Source organism: Panthera leo, chromosome B3, assembly GCF_018350215.1.
Source record: "Panthera leo isolate Ple1 chromosome B3, P.leo_Ple1_pat1.1, whole genome shotgun sequence".
Classification (NCBI taxonomy): Eukaryota; Metazoa; Chordata; class Mammalia; order Carnivora; family Felidae; genus Panthera; species Panthera leo.
This window is the reverse complement of record NC_056684.1, coordinates 133,229,642-133,247,696: the sequence shown is the minus strand read 5'-3', so window position 1 is coordinate 133,247,696 and position 18,055 is coordinate 133,229,642. Positions and strand designations below refer to the sequence as shown.

Sequence of the window (18,055 nt, the reverse complement as noted above, 5' to 3'; positions counted from 1 at the left end):
ACAGCATCACCACTGGAGAGCAGCGGGTGCCCGAGTGGGTTACAGGGAGGCTGAGACCTCGTCCCCTCAGCTCCTTGGCAGCCAGAGCCTCTGGGCTGTGAGCAGCCACCTGTGTGGGCCCCAGGGAGCGGCACAGTATTACCTTTCCTAAACCCACGTGGCGTGAAAGTCACACGTGCTGCAGCTTGGGAACAATCCTTACTGTTGCTTTGACTTGCTCTTCCGTTGTCCCGTGTCCCTGCAAATGAGCGGCTCGACCCCTCCCAGATCTGTTGGGAGCTCTGGGCGTGGGCTTGGCTTGGGAGAAGTCTCCTTGTTAGCTACAGCCCGTCCAACAGCAGGTGGCCCCTGCATGTTAGCTATGCCCGAAAAGCCTCTGTTCCGGAGACCGGGCACATCACTGTGCTCCTCTCTTTAGAGTGCTGGGGGATTTTTGAGGAAATGACTCTAATCTTGATGCTGATTTATTCCATATTGAAGTGGTCAGTGATAAGAGCTCAATCGTGCTGGAAAAGAAAGTGCCACGCCGAGTCTCTGTCCCATTTCCACAGCAGCCATGTGGCTCCCTGCGGGCAGCTGCTCCCACAAGTGCCCTAGCTCGTCTGCCATTGTCACTGTTCCAGTCCTGGGACAAGGTCTGGGGGCCCTGGGGCAAAAGTTTTGGTAAAAATCCTCATTTCTGAGCAAATTGCCTGTTTTCTTCTCTCACTAGAGGGTAGCTCTCCTGTCCTCTGGCGCACCAGGAATGGCACGGGGCGTGAGGGGGAAGCGCTCGGGGGCAGGCGGAGCACTGGCCAGCGAGCCCCCTGCCCTGCCTTCCTGCCTGGATTGGAATCTCTCTTGTTATTTGTGGAAAAAATTTTCCAAGGCCTATCAATCCCAGTCCTCTCTCCCCATCAGAAGTATCTTATCATTTCTGTTTGTTTCTCTTTAAACATGGAAAAAATAGCTGGTGCCAGACCCTGGCAGGGGTGGGGAAGGCGCCTGCCAAAATGACCTCGTCCCCCGTGGCAGGTAGTGAATCACCGGCATTTGCGTCTCGGTGCGTTGGCGCGTTGGCGAGAGAACCGTCTGTCTCCATCAGGGGCGTGGCACTGCCGTGGTGGCCTGGGGCCAGCAGCCCCCAGCAGGGCCTGTTGAAAACCCAGACTCGGGGAGCACCCCGCTTTGCGTCATCCTGGCGGCTGCCTGTGGAGCTAGTGTTCTCCATGGAGCCCGGATGCACCCGCATCCCCAGGTGGCCTTCAGGGCTGGGGTCTGGAAGCTTTGCTGGCCATCCAGGCTGAGGGGCACACCCATCGCCCCACCACCCGGACAGCACCGTCCGCTCCTGGGCCAGCCTCCACTGCACCCAGAGTTACAAGTTAGCACCGAGCTTGGGCGAGGCCCTTCTGGCGGGCCCTGGCCTGGACAGCAGTGGGGGGCTGGCTCACAGCTGGGAGATGACACCCATACTGCAGTCATTGATGAGTGCCCACTGGGTCCTAAGGACCACACCGGTCTCTCGGGATACAGAGACGAGTTGCCGAGGCCCCTGCCTCCAGGTGCCTGAGTCTGCACAGGTCAGAAGCTGGTAGCCCTTTGCGTCTGCACTGTTGACTGTTTGCGCTTCCCAGGGCTTCCTGTAAATCCAGCCGTCTTCCAGTACCGCCAGTGAGCCCACTTCCTGACCCCACTCCACACTGGGCCGAAGTGTCTCCAGCTGCTGGCTGCCTTTCAGGTGTCAGAGAGAAAGCCACGCTGCACTGCCCAGTGACCCCGCAGGCCCCACTCAGCCCAGGCAACACAGCACAGCAGGGAGCGAGGTTCCAGGGCCGCTCTCTGGGCTGTGGTGGCCTCTCCTCCTCCAGGAAGCCCTCCCTGCCCCTTCTTGGCATGCTGTGGGCAGTCTTCCCTGAACCCCACAGACTGCAGAAAGAGGCTCTTCCCTATGGTGCTTTCTCTAGTTAACATTTAAGTTCTCAAACCGGAGGCGTAACAGGTGGTCCGAAAAACACTTGCTAGATGGAAGATTTTACCAAACCCCTAGAATTTTCATATTGATCATCTACCCTTTGTTTTCTAGGTTAGGAAAGTGAGGCAGACAGAAGGTTCTGCCCAAGTAGGATGGTTGGCAGTGGGCCACAGAGCAAGCCCAGACAGTGTGCCCCCCGCCAGCAGGATGTCCCCCACATCCCTGTGTTTCTGCCCCAGGGAAGGCCAGGACTTTTCAGTGCAGTGACATCCCAGTGGAAGGTGTGACAGCCTCCCCCTGCCCCATCTGAGGACAGGTTAAAGCAGAGGCCCAACGTGAGTCTGTCAGGGTCACTGGGAAGGAGGCCCAGCCTTGGACCTTGGGGATGGGGCTGGGGTTTCTAGGACTCCCCCACTGTCGATGGCCCAGGGGCTCCCAGCAAGCCCTCAGCTCAGTTCTGCGGTGTGAATTATTCTCCTGAGGACAGAGAACCTGCAGCTGGGGCTTGTCAGACACATCCCCCACCAGAGCTCTGGGCCATGTCTCTCCCTCCATACCTACCTGTCTCCATCGCCTCATGGGGAGCTAAGCATCTGCCTGGGCCTCCCTTCTCACCTGTGGAAGCCAGGGTGCCAGGACCCCAGGGGAGGGCTGGGCTGGAAGTTTATTCGGAGCTTCCCTGGCCCACACCTCTCTGGCTGAGCTGGACCAGCCTGGGGTGGGACGCCATCTTCCCGAACACACCTGGGGTGCCAGCAGCCTCCCGTGAGGCTGGGAGGCTGGGCCTTCGCCCCGGGGAGTGATTAGCACCAAACTTTCCACTGCGTGGATAACTCGGGGCCGTGGGGAAGCGCTGACTTCCAGGCCACCCTGGGCTGCTATGTCCGCCTGACTTGTTTGTCGGGGAAGGTAGATAAAAATAAATAAATCAGTCAACGAGGGAGATGTAGAAGTAAGTCAACAGGAGTCTCTTGCCCATTACCAGTGGAAAAGTACGAGCAAGGGGAGCCACATTAGCACCCGCAGAAAATGCTGGCTGGGATGTGGCCGGTCCCACAGCACCAGGGCCAAACTGCAGATTCCTCTCACCTAAGAATTGGTAGCTAATATTTATATCCACCCTGAGGCTCTGCACTAATACTCGTTGTAAAAACCAGGCGTGCAATTTAAATGGCAGATTGGGTCAGGGGAGGATGGAGAATCATCTGGAATTTTACCAAGAACTGTCACGGGCTTCAGAGTAAGGAGAATGCCCAGCATCCCAGGCTCAGCAGGCCCTGTCCCCTCTGACCCCTCACCAGGGCCCCCTGCTCAACCCGAGTCGCACAGAGGCAGACCTTCTCGCTCATGTCCTTTGATAGTGCAGGGAACTTGCCTAGCAGGTGCACCATGAGGAGCTTTACAGGTGCTTATGCTGGTGTGTGTGTGTGTGTGTGTGTGTGTGTGTGTGTGTGTGTAATTTGTGAGTGCCTTGCCTTGGGCTGCAGTGGATAGCAGGGAAGGGGAGGGGAGAGCTCACCCCACCAGACACAGGGATTCCCCATTGCCCTTGGCCTAGTCTCCAAGGGCCTGCTGGCCTTGGTATCTGACCCTCAGGCTTTATACACAGATCAAAGTGATTCACCTCCCAGGGCTGGGGTGGGGGCTGTGCTTGGGACCAAGAGGGAGCAGCTTGAAGGCTGCCTTTGAGCCGTTTCCAGGGAGGAAGCAGCTGCCTTTTTAGCCTTCTCGATGAAGTCAGAGAGGGGCTCTGACATCTTTTTCCTAATGAAATCTCCGCACCATTCTGAAGAGCAGGTAAAGAAAGGGACTTGGGGTGCTAGATAGCTGGGTCCTAATTAGGGCAGGAGAGACTGCTGAGAGCACAGGATACCTCATCTCTGATTTGGAGTGTGATCAGTGTCTTAAATGATCTCATTTGCCAGTAGACATTACAGATGGGGGGAGGGGGGAGTGTTGTAAAATTAACACAGCAGGCCGAATAGAAGGGAGCTGGGCTTTTCCTGCTCTGCATGGCAGAGTCCAGACCTCGAGGGACTGCCGTGCAGGTGACCGTCTGGGCCACTAGCACAGGGTGCTGGGTGGGGTGGGCATTCGTCACGTCACGCAGATGTGAGCAGCCCCATCAGCCCCTCTCAAGGTAGGTCCTGTGGTGCTCACCTAGGTCCAGAGAGCCCACAGCCTAGCCCCACTGGAGTGGCATCCCCTGCATGGAAGAAGGACCTAGTGTCCAGGCTAACAGAGCTGGACTGGGAAGTCCTGTCCCCAGAGCTCCTTCTGCAAAGAGGACTGCTCCCTGGACAGCCCAGTCCAGAGCCAGCTAACCCTGAGAAGCCCTCTTAGAATGTGTCTCTTGGTCCCCTAAATGCCCAACACCTTCTAGAGACCCCGGTACCCTGACCTAAGAGAAACAGCCCTGAGCTGGTCCTCCACAAATCTGGCTTCTGAGACCCAACTTGGCCTCTACCTGGCTTGGTGCCTGACCCAGGTGCTTGCCCGCCCAGGACCCTTTCCTCACTTTTCTGTCATCAGTGAAGCCCCTCCCAAGCTTGGCTGCCCACATGCCTGCCCACAAGGAGCTTTTTGAAGTAGCTCTGTGGCCATGAGCCAGTCATGCCCAACTCTGAGCGTCAGCCTTCCCATTAGTTTAAAAAAAAAAAAAAATAGGTGGGAGCATTGTGTTATCTCTTCTGGAATGACCTCCCTTGTGCTCCTTCCAGCAGGCCTCACTCTGTTCCAGATGCTGGACGTCCACATGTACAGTCACCCCTGCTGGGCTCAGGGAGCTCTCTGGGGCAGGACCCTCAGCAAACTAGCCGCCCCCCGCCCCCACACACACACACTGGTACCAGAACACCCACAGGTGCTCAGTGGAGTTTATAGAAGGGAGGAAAGGACTAGAAACGGCTTTGGTTACAGCAGACCAAACAGAGCCCCAGCCTGGGACCTCAATGCTGTTCCTCAGCTCACTCTGTCACCTGGGTAGATCAGGGCCCCTGTTTCCTGCCTGTGAAATAGGAGGGTGGCCCTTTGGGAAATGCTCATGTGCCCTTCTTTGCCATCCCTGACCACCCTCTGGGCATTTGTCTACAGCAGCGGCAGGCTGTGGGTCTTTGGTGCTGGGAAGCTGCTGGCAGGTGGGCTGACTGTGGTCCCTTCCCTAAAATGTCCCTCTGATCCCCAGCAACTGTTCTCTGAAAGCCACCACAGCACGTGGATATTTTGGCACCGACAGTGAAGTACCCAGTTTCAAAGAAATTAGGCCAGAGGAAATTTGGGGCCAAATTGGGATTTCTGTGTGAAATCCACTTGAGGCTGGACGGGCCCTTTGGCTTATGACCAGACTGCCCCCATCCTCACTGCTGGCACGTTTACTGCTGGACAGCCTATAGCTCTGCTATTTGAGGAATCAGCTCCTCCAGAATATTCCAGACCATTCTGGAAGAAAGCAGCTTTAAGCAATGCCAGTCAGACGCTTTAAGAAAAGGAAAAGCCACAGTCACATTGTCTTGGGGCTTAATGGCTCCTTCTTCTGAACCCACCATTCAGTCTCCTTTGGGTATCATGCTCAGCAGCAGAAGTCAGTGAGTTGGGGAGATTAGGGAGGCCTGAATTTACTGTTCCTCTAATGCCCTGGACTGAGAGAGAGAGGGAGAGAGAGCTTGTGTGTATGTGCGTGTGTGATTCTGGAAGCTTTCTTTGGATCCTGAAGGACTATCAGATATCAAGCGGAGGGGACTTTTTCCATATGACTCAAGAAGACTAAATGAACATCAGAGAACAGTAATTAGATAAAAAGCCTAATTAGGGCTCTACATTTTTAACTGACAGTTCAGACTGCCCACTAATGGTGTGGGCTGCCCGGGGTGGTGGTGAGCTCCCCGTCACTGGAGGGTGTAAGCAAGAGTGGGAGGCTGCCTGTCAGGGACTGCAGCAGGGGCTCGTGCGTCATGAAGCAGAGGCCCAAGCCCCCTCCTCACGCCAAGGAGCTCTGCTTCCGTGGATGCTTGGCTGCTGGCTTAGAAATATAAGAGGTTTGGGAAAAATTGAGTTCTGTTTCCTTCTGAGTTGAGTTAAATGCTATAAAGACCTGGTCTCCAGAAGGCACATTTCTTCAAATAAAACACTTGACCTGGAAAAGGGGCCTGTGAGAGGACAGCTTCCCACAGCCGGCCGATCTCCTGCCTGAACAAAGGTGCCAGCTGCCTCTCGGGCACGTCTGGTCCTCCCTGGGTGGAGGAAGGGAGGCGCTGGGGTCTTTGCCTCCCTCCTTCTGGAATCCTCAGCACCAATTCACAGCACACCCTGAGGGAAAGCCTCCACAGGGTGTCTGCTGGGTTCAGACCACTGCCCCTCCTCGCCCAGGCCTGCCCAGATTGTCCTGTAATGTCTGCCATGTCCATCTCTGGCCCCACCATGGATAGAGCAAGGCCAGCTACATGGGGGCCTGGCTTCCACTCACCTTGTCACAAGGAGCCACTCCTCAGGGAGCCTGAACAGTCGCTGGCCCTTCCCCAGGAGCCGCTCAGCCCACATCTCCCTCCTCCCCTTTGTCCCTCAGCCTCTTCCTTCCTGCTCTTCAACCCCCGTCCCCAGTACCGGATGTCAGTGGCCCTTTGCTCTGAAGGTCAAGCGGCCTCGTGAATGTTGTGTCCCTACACGAGGGCCAGGTGGGGTGGACGGGACCCGGACAGCCGTGGGTGGGGGCTGCGGCAGCCTCACCTGCTGTCCGTGGTTAGATGGGTGTGCGGCTGCCGGGAATGGCTGGCCCCGGCCTTTGGGGAAACTGGGGGCAAAACTAAGTAAAATGGCTAAAACAAAAAGACCCACCCCTTATCAGTTTCTACCCAAAACTTCTGACCTGCCGAGCCACCGCCAGAAGGCTCTTCTCCAGGGCGCCCCAAACTCATTCTTGACCGACGTAGCAAAGGGGGTTGAATTGCAGCGTGTGACCCCCGCTGCGCTCTGGAGGTGCCGTGGGCAGCGGCATAGGCCGTAGGGCAGTGACGCCTGGCATCAGCCGGGACACCTAGAATCTGGCCTCTGGAGCTCCTGGCCTGGTTAGGCAGGCCCTTCCAAGCCTGGCATAGTTGGCCAAGGCACACACGCTCGGCCCCCTGGCAAGCCAGTGTGCATTTCTAAGCACTCAAAACACACAGAAATGAAACATAAAACAGAGCCCAGGAGAGCCCAGACCTCACCCAGAGCCGCTGGAATCCAGGTAGAGAAGCTGAGCGCCACCCCCACCCCATCTGAGTGTGTTTTCAGTTCCTTTTCAAGGCATCATTGGGAAGCGGGGCGGGGCTCAGGCTGCCCCTTCAGTTGCGCCCACAAAATGCTGGTGCTCACAACTGTCAGTGCTTTTGATGCTTCCCAGAGAAGAAAGGGCCACTCCCGGGCCGGGGAGGGGGGGGGGGAGCCGGCGGCAGCCCCCCACCTGGCCTTCCCACCGCTGCTCCCAGAAAACCTTTGCAAGGCCACCGTCTCCCGCGGCCTTCTCAGGGTGGCCCTGCTTGGCAGTCCATTTAGATTCTGACTTAAAAGGAAACTATCTTTGAGGGCACCGCCACTACCACCCGGCTTCTCTCTGATGGATCGCATCCTCAGGAAGGAGAACGCAAGTACCTGACCAGAAGGGGGACTGGCGTCCTGCTTTCCTCGGCGATGCAGTATCTGTAGGGGAGACGGTGGCAACCCCCTGGGAACAGAGCGCCTCTTCCCGTCGGGCTCAGCCACCTCAACGATGTCCCCAGAAGGCACACATGGAGGCTCTGAGCGATCGGGCTCTGATGCGAGTGTGGACGAGGGTGACCCGAGGCCAGGCCTTTTGGTACTCATTGGTCGAGAGCACTGGCAAGAAGTCATGCCCGCCCCCGTCCTCCCACCATCAGACAGTGTCCCGTGCCATCCGCTTGTCTATCTTCCCACCCGTTCACCAAACATTGACCAAGAACCCCCTCTGTGTGCAAGGACAAGCCAGATGGCCCTTGCTGTCACAAGCTCTACCCAGAGGCACACAGGACGGCAGTGGAGGGTCCTGCAACCCTGGGCATCTCGGGAGGGCCTCCCCTCCCCCTAGATCATTAAGGGTAACGATAACGGTCAGGGTCTTGTTGATGATGGTGACCATTCACCAGAGGTTTACTGAGCGCTCTACAAACTTGGGCTCTTGTAGCCTCATGACTGTCCTGTGAGTTAGCATTTGTCCCCATTATACAGATCAAGTATCTGGGACCCGGAGGAAGTTGTCCAAGTCACTGGTGGGACTGGCTCACACCCAGTCCCAGTGAGCCCCAGGCCACGCTCTTAACCTACACCTCCCACTCTCTAAGAGGGAGCCGGGCCTCTCACCTGCGCGGCACGGGTCCTCTGGCGGTGGCCAGAGACCGCAGAGCTCTTTGTAACCCCTCGCCTGCGTCCTGATCCCCCAACAAGCTACCTCTAGTCAGCACAGCCGCCGCTCAGGCTACAGCCAGGCAGCTCTGTCACCGTCCCAGAGGGTGACGGGCTGAGGAGATGGGCTTTCCTCTGGCTGCCGTCACAACAGAAGACCCACCAGAGGGGAGGCTTAGGTGTCTCTGTCCAAAAGTCTTGGAGGTGCCAGTTTGGCTTGAGTGGCCCAGGAGGGGCTGCAGATCTGGTCCTCAGCCCATGTCCACTTCCTCCAGGGACAGCCTTGCCTTCAGGCCCCTGGCTCCCTGGTGCCGGCAAAGTCCTCCGTCTCTCCGACGCATGCCGTGGCGGGTAGGAGCACAGGCTGTGGGCCAGACCGACCTGGACTTGGCCAGCAGTGGCCTTAAACATGATCCTCGTTTCTTCGATCTTTGGGGGCTCCTCATTTATTCGTTCTGCACTGAATACGGCCCTGCCTGCTCGGCGTCGAGCCTGCCAAAGCAGAGACGACCCACAGCTTGCCCAGCCCCTGCCCTCCGGCCTTTCAGAGCGAGGCCTAGTTGGGGAGCTGGGACGGAGATAAGCCACCTTGACTGACGTAGCACCTGTCGCGTAGGACGGTTAGGAAAGCATTTGGCAATCAGTAACACGCAGCGTGTTGACTATCACACTTTGCCCATTAAAGATTAATAGAGCCTATGGGGCGCCTGGGTGGCTCGGTCGGTTGAGCGTCGGACTTTGGCCCAGGTCGCGATCTCACAGCTTGTGGGTTCGAGCCCCGCGTCGGGCTCTGTGCTGACAGCTCGGAGCCTGGAGCCTGCTTCGGATTCTGTGTCTCCCTCTCTCTCTCTCTCTCTCTCTCTGCCCCTCCCCAGCTCGTGCTTGCACTCTGTCTCTGTCAAAAATAAACTTAAAAAAAAAAAACAAAAAACTTAAAGATTAATAGAGCCTAGTGGATCCATGCATTTGTCCTTGCAGGTTTACCTGTATTTTTGGAGGAACCTCCTGACAATACTGCCCTAAGCTCCCGCCCTCACCCCCACCCCTACCCCCACCCCCCTGCAGTGATTTAATGGTGGAGGGTCTGACCCAGGATGGGACAGAAAACTCTTTAAATACTCCAGTCCCACCCCAGACACCAGACTTCCTCCCACCCCCCGGCCTTGGTGCTTCCAGCAGCCTCTGCAAAACCCAGGCTGGCTCGAACACAGCAAGGGCACCTGCTGGTCTCTGCTCCAGAAGTCAAGAGCAGCGGCCCCGGGGTGGAGTCTGCAGCAGCAGCCTGGCGCGGCATGAAAAGCACAAGGGAGCTGTTCACCCCCATCCTGCTGCTGACCCTTTGATTTCCAAAGCATCCTCCCCGGAAAGAGTGATAGGCACACGGAGACTGCGGCTTGACCCCCGAACCAGAGCTGAGCTGCAGGACTGCTTTTTAGTGGTGGCTCGGCATTGAGAAGGATGCTTTCCTGCAGGGACATTATCTCTCTGTGCCCATACTCCTACAGGGACAAGCAGTGAGCCCAGCAAAGGGCCATCTTGGCACTTGCACAGAGCACCATGGGGATGTCTGAAATAGTGGCTTTTGTCCTGCCTCTTTGCTATTGGTCACCTGATCCAGGGCTCCGAGTGCTCTCCAGAGCGAGGGCTGTAGCAGGACGTCTTGGGCACTAGAGCCCACGCAGAGCTCCTACACGGGTGCCCACGGCATGTGGCAAGGTCTTTAGTCCTTGGGCATCAATTATCTCACACACAAACACACACACACACACACACACACACAAGACATGAGTGAGGAAGATGCTAACCGTCCTCAAATTAGCCAAGTCCATTTTGTCTCATTTGAAATAACAGATTTAATTTAATCTCTCACTTCCAATTTGGTGTGGCACCAAGAGCTTATTTGTACAGAACACGTGATTATAATAATCACAAGCTTGGGAGGCTGTCTTCATTTGTGTCCAAGAAAAGGGACAAGTAAGTTACCTCTCAGTGATTCCCCTCTTCTTAGAAGGCCGGCCCAGCTGGCTCCCACGGTGGCTCAGGAACCCCAGGGCTGGGAAAGGTGGAAGCCTGTTTGCACAACCTCCAAGAGAAGAGAAGGGGCTGGTGTTAAGAGAAGGCACGGACCACGTGAGTTCCCACCTCGGCCTGCAGTGGTGTCTTAGGGCTTAGGGAGCGATTGCTCGATCTGGTTAGGATTTTCACTGGGCCCCGAGCTTTGAGAGCAGACTTGACCTCCTGTGTGTCGCCGGAACGTGGCTGGGATCTGGACAGTCACTCAGTGGGGTTTTGGATGTTGACATGGGAGAGAAGGCGGGTTGTTGTGGTAATGAAATATGTCACTCATGGAGAGCTCTGTCTCCTACCAGCCTGAGTGCTGGGAGCCGGACCCGTGCCTCTGGGTAGTGCTGCCTAAGGGGGGCAGTGTGGCCCGGGCTCTTGGGGGAATGGTGATCTGCAGGGCTTTGAGCAGATGGACTTGAACTCCAGCAGGAGGGGCCAGACCAGGAATGACTACGGTTGGAGAGGGGGAAGAAGGCTGGGGGAGGCATCCTGCAGAAATGGGTGGGCTTTTAGACCAGCCTGGCTGAACCAAGAGGTCTGTCCAAGGAGGAAGTTGGATCCAGCCGTGGTGAGAATAGTTAAACTCGAGCCTCACGAGTTAAGCCTTTGATGGTTGGAGGAGAGAGGAGGCAGGGCCTAAAGAAAAGGGTGTCGGGATTCTAGTGCATAAGAGCACGGCAAAGCCAGGGAAGGCCTCTCCCAGCACACCAGGGCTTGGGTGGCATGTCATTCCTGACAGCCAGGCGTGTCCAGGTCCCAGCCCACCTCTGGCCAACCTGCCGGCGACGCTGGCCCCAAGCAATGGCTCAGACCCCAGCTGGAGCTTGTCCTGGTTGATCCCATTATGTGACTGATTTCTGAGCTGCTCTTGGCTTGCTGGGGCACTGGGCAGAGGCTGATTTTTCATTCCCTTGCCAAGCCTGAGCTGGCAGCCCCTGGCAAGCTTCTGATGTCTCCCTGAGCAGCTCCAGCTTTAGGAATTAATTCCACTAAACAGATTGCTCAGGAAGCCTCAAGGTCATCTGGAAAGGGTAGCCTGTTCCTACATTAGGAATATAAGTCCAGGTACACGGGCTGGAAATTTCCAAGCCCACGAGACCTGTGTGACACTGGACAACATGAAGACTCTTAGCTTCCCAACACTGCGGGTGATAGGTCAGATTAGCCCATTGGCTGGTTCTTTGCAAGCATTTGGGAGTGGGGAGACGTGTCCCCTGCCTTAGACCCTGGAGCCCCCATGGTAGGCTATACCCAGATACAACAGCCTGCCAATTTCTAAACAAAATTCCCAGTTAAAAGGACTGGTGACCTTGTCCCCACTCCAACAGGGTGGGGGTAGGTCACTGCTGCTGAGTGCAGTGGCCTCTGGGTCTTGCTGGGCCAAGGCCCTGGTCCTTCTAGGTCTTCACGTCTCATTGGCCCCCAGTCCTTTGGCACCCATGTCCATGCCAAGCCTCAAGATCACAGCTAGCCTCTGGGCCACCAAAGGGAGGCAAGGAGCTGTCCTCGTCCTTGAGTGAATATATAGGATACTGCCAAGCAGGAACCCGAGCTGGAGAAAAGCTGGGCTGGAGAGGAACCATCTCCTGGCCATAACCACGGGGAGGAGTGACAGAGCCAGTGATCGATCAATGGTTGGAGAAGTGAAAAGGAGACCCAGTGCGGCAGATGCCCATTTGCCATGGCTCAGATGTAACTAGGTCAGTGCCCAGGGGGCTCCAGGCTCATCTCTTAAAGCGACAGAGGCAGCAGTGAGCAGGCGGGCCGGCTGGGAAGGTATGCAGGGAGCATGGGGGCTTTGGCCTCCGGCAGACCTGGGCCGGCCCACAGCTCCTTATCCATTGGCCCTGGGACCTTGGGCAAGACTCTTGGCCTTTCTGAACCTTGTCTCTGTATCTATAAAGCGGTGGTAATGTAAGACGAGCCAAGTACAAGTGCCTAGCATCGTGCCTGATGCGGAGAAAACATTCCGCGTAGAGGAAGAAAGCAGAGCCTGTCGGGACCCAGACCATATGCTCGGCCTGCCGCCAGGTAACCAGGGATGCCTCTTTCCATCTTACCCGGTGGCTTGTCCCTCCTTACTCATCTGCCCGGCACACGCAGTGCGTGTCTCCCTGCCTGGGAGGGCCACTCAGAAAAAGGTGGTGTGTATTCAGTAATTTGATGCACTGAGAGAGAGTATGACAGGGTCACTTGGGTAAAATTCATGCCACTGCTTGCTGCCTCCACCCGGACCCCCTCCCTCCTCTCACTGCTCTGTTGGTTAAATCGGAATGTTCTAGAGTGAGCTCAAGCTGATAACCTCGCCCGGAAGGAATGAAGGCAGGAGCTCGTTGGCCCTCACATCCTGCTGCCTGCAAGCCGGGGAGGGCCTCTCGTCCTTTCCGCCTGGACCTCCAAGATTGAGAAGTGTGGGTGTCGAGCTGCCCCAGTGTCTCTGAAGGAGGGCCAGAGGGAGGATGCCCCACGCCCCCCCACCCCAGGAGGTGGAGGTGGCCGCTTGTAGCCCCGCCCCGGACTCCGCATCCGAATGGATGTCAGGCAGGCCCTGAGAGTTAGGATGCGGGTTGTAGTCCAGCTCTGCAGCAGCTGGCTGTGCGCCTGGGGCAGGAGACGCAGCCGTAGGAGTTCTCACCTGCAAAACGGGAGGAGTACCTAGTGCGTGGGGAGATTTCCTCCTCCGCTGCAGGACCTTTGTCCACCGCGGTCGAAGCCGGCCTTGCAGCCAGGTGCAGACATGTCCCGGCCATGCCCGTGCGAAACCACTTCGGGGTCCCCGGGTGGATTAAGTGAACTAATGAACATGAGCACTTGGAATGGTGCCTGGTGCGTCAAAAACGCTGAAAGCCCTTGCTGCTGTTATCACTGTTAATCATCCTGCCAGGAAGCTGGGTCCATGCTGAACCGCTACCCCTGCTCTCAGCACATGGTTCCCTTGCCCGCTCCTAGGTGGGTGGAGGATGGGGCTCTGGGGAGACAGCTGGGAGGCTCTCACCGGCGGCCTCTGCAAAACTGACCCTGACCTTGGGGAAGGCGGCTGAAACCTGCAGTTCGCGCTGGAGGACGGGAAGGCCTGTAGTCTGAGGAGAGAAGAATTTCAGAAGCCAAGGTGAAATCCTAACTGCAAGGACTGACTTCCGGCCACCTCTCGTGTCCTAAAGCATCAGAGGGAGCCACCTGTCTGCCCGGCCCTGGCCACCCTCTCAGAGCCTCAGCTCTGACGGATCCCATTTAGGACGTGGACTCCAGCAGAGACGTAATTAAGGCACATATCGAAGTTAATAAGAAAGGGAATGTATAGTGTTTCCTTTCAATTTTCCTCCCAGAGAGAGTCGAGCTGACAGTGAGGTCTGCTGTACCCTGGCCAGGGGAGGACAGCCTCTGTCTGCTGGAGGCCTTCTCCTCCTCGCTCTGGAAGGCAGTTCAGGGAGCCGGAGCTGGGGGCACGGAGAGTACCCCTCCACAGTATCTCGCACTGCCCTGGGGTTGTGGGTCGCCTTGGCCGTCGCCCCACTGACCTTGGCCTCTGCCAGAATCATCCTCACAGCTCCTGCGCTGGGTACTCTTAAGTGCGGGTGATTCTCGGAAGCAAGGCTGCTTTCCAGGCCCTCAGACGCCACCTCCAGGGCCACACGCCCTGGGGGAGAGGCCAGCCCTAGCAGCCCACAGGACCTGGACACCGCCCACGGAGGCGCCTTCCTCACAGCCTGTCTCGGAGGCCAGAGCTCTTCAGAGTGGGCCCCACCTGGTTCCCCGATGCTCACGTTGTCTGTGGCCTATGGCTCAGGCCACAGCCAGCCCCCTGGAAGGCGCGTATATGCCCCCTCCCCAGCAGGTTCTGCTGGCCCTCGCCCCTTGGTGACGCATATGCTCGAGAACACTGGGGGTGCCTCATCGGTTCTGTGCGTGAACCACAAAAAGGTAGAGCAAGGCTTTACCGGGAAATTTAGGAAGAGATACGCGGGACCAGCCGACCATGCCATGTTCTTGGTTGGGAAAACCCAACACGGTAGATGTCGGGCTTCTCCACACACACCTAGAAGGTTAACGCAAGCACGATTCAACTCCTGAAGAGAATGAACAAGATGATGGTTAAGTTCATCGGGCACGGTCGTGCAAATACTCAAAAGCAAAGGGAAGGAGGAGAGGCTCTCGTCCCCACCCCCGCCATTAAAACATGATGTAACAGCAATCTTAACAGCACAGTACTGATGCAAAGGCAGGAGGGGGTTGTTGTGGCTCACTGGAAAGTTGTAGAAGGCCCCGTGTTTCATGTAATAATTCACTTCATGACGGGCAGTGCCTCACGGGAGGAACGTGGAGGGAGGGGTAGCTAGTTTGTGTCCAGCAGAGAAGAAGAAATCCAGGTAGGTTCCTGTCTGCCAAGATAAAGCAGACAACTACTTAACAAAGCGGGATTGAACGCGTGTCAGTTCTTTGAAAGTATAACTTTCAGAGCTTTGAAGTGACCAAAAAATGAAACAAAACCCACTAAAGTTCAACAAATCCAACTTAAAAAACTAAAAACTTTTGTTCAAAGAAAAAAATCTCAAAAGTTAAAGAACAATCTAGACAAGTACGCTAGCAGACGAATAGCAGTCTTCTAAAAGACTTGTAAACAAAAACATGGAAAATCTTTAACCTCAATTGTTGGGTTTTTTTTATTTTTATTTTTTTGAGAGAGGGAGACAGAGCAGGGGAAGGGGCAGAGGGAGAGAGAGAATCTTAAGCAGGCTCAGTGCATGCGCAGTGCAGAGCCCAACACGGGGCTTGACCCCATGACCCTGGGATCATGACCAGAGCCAAAAATCAAGAGTCAGGTGTTCAACTGACTGAGCCACCCAGGAGCCCCAACCTCAACTGTTACTAAATAAATGCAGGTTTTACTAAGGACAGACGTTCTGCACTTATGAAATAAGCAAACATGAAGAGTAATGATAGTGGGGGACAGGGGACCAAGCACTGGAATTCTGCGGATGGGTGAGAAAGTGACACGGCCTGGGGCACCTGAGTGGCTCAGTCGGTTAAGCGTCCGACTCCGGCTCAGGTCATGATCTCACAGTTGGTGAGTTCAAGCCCTGCATAGGGTTCTGTGTTGACAGCTCAGAACCTGGAGCCTGCTTTGGATTCTGTGTGTGTGTGTGTCTCTCTCTCTCAAAAATAAACATTAAAAAATTTTTTAATTATTAAAAAAAAAAAGAAAGTGACCCTTTAGGCATATAATTTGCAGAGTATTTGGAAAACTTAAAAAGAGTCACATCCGCTAACCCGGTCAAGGTCACTTTGCGGAAATTTGCTGTAAAGGAAGAGTCTCCAAATTGCTATCAAGCTAGTTCCACTGAGCCCCTTCCAGGGCTGCTGCGAGGAGCCCACAGAGGCCACTGCCCCCACCCCAGCGTCCCCCCCAGAATATGTGGGTATTCTCAGTAAGGTTCCATTTACCCACAGGTTAGCAGGACTGTAGAAAAGATTTGAGATCTGCCATTCTGTAAGAACCAGAGGCGCTGTCTGGAAAGACCATCGCAGCATGATTTATAATAGCAAAGGGAGGGGCACCTGGGTGGCTCAGTCTGTTGAGCATCTGACTCTTGAGTCCAGAGTGGTGGGATCGAGCCCTGTGTGGGGCTCCGTGCGGGCAGGGAGCCTGCCAAAGATTCTCTCTCACACCCTCTCTCTGCCCCTCTAAACAAATAGAATAAAGTAAAAAAAAAAAAAAAAAAAAAATAGAGAAAGTGGGCACAATTTCAGCGTGTTCCCCGTGAGGGAGAGATTGAGCAAAGAGAATATATCATCGGATGAAAGAATACAAAAACATCGGTCATCGAGATGCATAACTTAGAAACACGGTCATGGTCAAATATTTGGGGACCAACCCCTACGTCCTAATTAAAACTGTGTAAAATGGCGGGCGGGCCTGCGATGAGCAGGGGACAACGAAGGCAGGGGCTTGTTTATGGTAGGGAGACTGAGAGCAATAAAAAAAGGTCTGTTCTAGTCACCACCATAAGTAATGCCACAAATGACATTTCTTCAGGTTAGAAAACCTGTTACGTATCAGCCGGTACACCCGGGATGGCCCCCTGGGTCAGTACAGACTGGCCTCTCAGATTGGTTCGCTCCTGGGGGTTAAGTAGTAAGATGAACCGTGTGGAACTGCCTTTTGTATCTTTCAAAAAACGGCTGTACGTAGGCAACTACATACAGTTCGAGCAACTCTTTGGAACATTGCGCCTGAGTGCGGGAAGGGTTCGAACTTGCCGGGTGCCCAGCCCGGTGGAGATTCACGCCAGCCTCCCAGAAACGTGCAGAAACTCCAGGACGGCTAAGAGCCTAGAGCTGCAGAGACTCTCTCTCTGACTGTCTGTCTGTCTGTCTCTCTCTCTCTCTCTGATGCCTGCAGGCCCTGATTCTTCATCAGCTGGGCCGCTACAGTCTGGCAGAGAAAATCCTCCGGGACGCGGTGCAGGTGAACTCGACGGCCCACGAGGTCTGGAACGGGCTGGGCGAGGTCCTTCAAGCTCAGGGCAATGACGCGGCGGCCACCGAGTGCTTCCTGACAGCCCTGGAGCTGGAGGCCAGCAGCCCCGCCGTGCCCTTCACCATCATCCCCCGGGTGCTCTGAGCAGGCCCCTGCCAGCCTCACTGCCGCTCGGGCCCAGGAGGCCCCGCCTGGGGCGCCCCGCGCCGAGGCCGTGGCTGAACATGCGATTGACCACAGTGAACTCACCAAACAAGCCCCGGATCGTCGCTCTCCCCACGTGCATTTCTGTTGTTGTTTTGGCCAGCCCAATGATAGTTTCCAAGCCCACCGACATTGTTCAAAATGGATTATGTGCCATATTTTGTTAGCTGACATCCAAGTTTTAAGTAAAACAATAATGGAATGAATCAGCCAATGTAGAAGAATATATTCAAAGTTAAAGTTCACTGGCAGAGCAGATTATTTTTATCAGAGCTGTAAAGGAAACTCTCCTCCCCGTCACCACTCCTCCCCCAACCTCGGCCGGGAAACCAAATGTGAATTTTCTGGTTCCCACCTCAGTCCTAGTCCAAGCCAGGACACCAGCTGACAGTTTCTCGATTTTGTTGTCAGTAACTGTACCATGTGATGAATTCCTCTCCTCACTTAGAACAAAGCCTGAGTCCGAGAATATTTATATTTCACCAATATATGCCTGTTACAAGAGAAGGGAATAGGAGCTATTTAAGTTTAACTTTTTTATGTGAATTCAGAGTTTATTTATCGATGGAAATATGTACAAAGAAGCTTCAAATGGAATATTTACCGACATTCCTTATACATGACAGACACTTGGCTAAATGGGAAGATGATGTTAATAATAAAATGATTTTTAAATGGACCCGTGGTCTGTGGTGTTGACGAAAGCCCACAGGGCTGAGGGGCTAAGGCTCAGTTTGCGGGGCGGGAGGCCGTGTGCGCCCGGGACCCGCCCTGACCTTCCTGTGGAAATTCACCTTTCCCATCGCTCCCCTGCTGTCTGGGATTGGAGCATGGGACTCGGGCCTAGCAATTGATGTCTGCATTCACGGGCGCACAGGATCAGGAATAAAGTGACCCGATTAAGGCAGGAGGTGTGAGGAAAGGTTTTTACTCTCCATGCTGAGTGGTGTGGCTAGGACTTC

At 55.3% G+C, this 18,055-nt stretch overlaps 1 protein-coding gene across 8 annotated transcripts in view; it reads left to right on the top strand.

Annotated features, from left to right (window-relative positions):
- TTC7B (tetratricopeptide repeat domain 7B) overlaps positions 1-17,772 on the top strand; it is a 254,266-nt gene extending 236,494 nt beyond the window's left edge. For all 8 annotated transcript variants that reach the window (XM_042944076.1, XM_042944086.1, XM_042944078.1 and 5 more), the window contains one exon: positions 16,812-17,772. In XM_042944076.1, coding sequence (XP_042800010.1) covers positions 16,812-17,033 — 222 coding nt within the window. In that variant the 3' untranslated portion in view covers positions 17,034-17,772. The remainder of the gene's footprint in view (positions 1-16,811) is intronic.
- Positions 17,773-18,055: the final 283 nt, after the last annotated feature.